Source organism: Pygoscelis adeliae, unplaced genomic scaffold (assembly GCF_000699105.1).
Source record: "Pygoscelis adeliae isolate BGI_AS28 unplaced genomic scaffold, ASM69910v1 Scaffold432, whole genome shotgun sequence".
NCBI lineage: Eukaryota > Metazoa > Chordata > Aves > Sphenisciformes > Spheniscidae > Pygoscelis > Pygoscelis adeliae.
The window spans coordinates 14107-15111 of NW_008824289.1; the positions used below are offsets into that span (position 1 = coordinate 14107).

General features: G+C 66.2%; 1 protein-coding gene across 1 annotated transcript in view; it reads left to right on the forward strand.

Annotated features, from left to right (window-relative positions):
- Window positions 1-266: 266 nt before the first annotated feature.
- CTNNBL1 (catenin, beta like 1) overlaps window positions 267-1005 on the forward strand; it is a 64830-nt gene continuing 64091 nt past the window's right edge. Inside the window, exon 1 of the mRNA XM_009318751.1 lies at window positions 267-422. Coding sequence (XP_009317026.1) covers window positions 267-422 — 156 coding nt within the window. The remainder of the gene's footprint in view (window positions 423-1005) is intronic.

Sequence of the window (1005 nt, forward strand, 5' to 3'; positions counted from 1 at the left end):
GCGGCGGGAGCTGGGTCCCCGCCTGTGGGGCACGGGAAAGGCCTCGGGGCATCTCCGTGGGGACCCAGGACAGTGCCACGTCCCTGCAGCATCCTGGAGTGATGCCATCCATCCACAGAGGTGGTGCGGAGCTGCGCTGCTTTGCTGTGCCATGGCGCTGGCTGTGCCCTGGTGCTTTGCTGTGCCCCAGTGCTTGCCATGCCCCAGTGCTTCGCTGTGCCGAGGTGCTTTGCTGCGCCACGGTGCTCACCGTGCTATGGTGCGGCATGGCAGAGCAGGACGAGGCATGTCTCAGGTATGCGGGTGCCTCCGATCCCAACGAGGAGGCTTTGACGGTGACGGTCTCCGCTGGTGCTTTGGGTCCGGCATGTAATCCAGCCGGCAAAGCTGCGCACCCCAGCCTACGTGGGCGTACCAACACGGTGGGTCTGCGGCGGCTCCTGGGGCTCCGGAGCAAGCACCGGAGTCAGCCCTGTGTTAGGGAAGGGACCGTGGCAGCTGCCCCGGCGGTTGGGCGCATTGCGCGTGGCAGCGTCATGGGGATGCCGGAGCAGCCACCATGTTCACCACACAGTGCAGGAGGCCCCGGCAGAGCCGGCGCCTGGGCCGGGGCTGCAGGCAGGGTCTCACTTTTGGCAGCATTGAAGAGCTCGTGCTCTGCTTGGAAAGAAAGCCTTCAAAGATCAGGTCTCCCCGATCCCCCCGGCTCCTTGTTAGGGGCCAGCGGCGCTGGTGGGTATTTAGCGGGTGAGCCGTGGGCAGGCAGACACACGTGCGCCCGGCGGTGCTGATACCCAGGCCCAGCCCCGATTGATCTGGATTTGCAGCTAAATACCGGGAGGGGCGAGGAGCGGGAATGGGAATCAGCTGCACCGGTGTGTGGGTCCTGGAGCACGGCTGTGCTGGCTGGGGCTGGGCTCGCCCTGTGCAGGAGCAGAATCTGGCCATTTTCCACCGGCCAGGAGCTGGGACAGGGCATGGAGAGGGGGGACCCAGCAGGGCTCA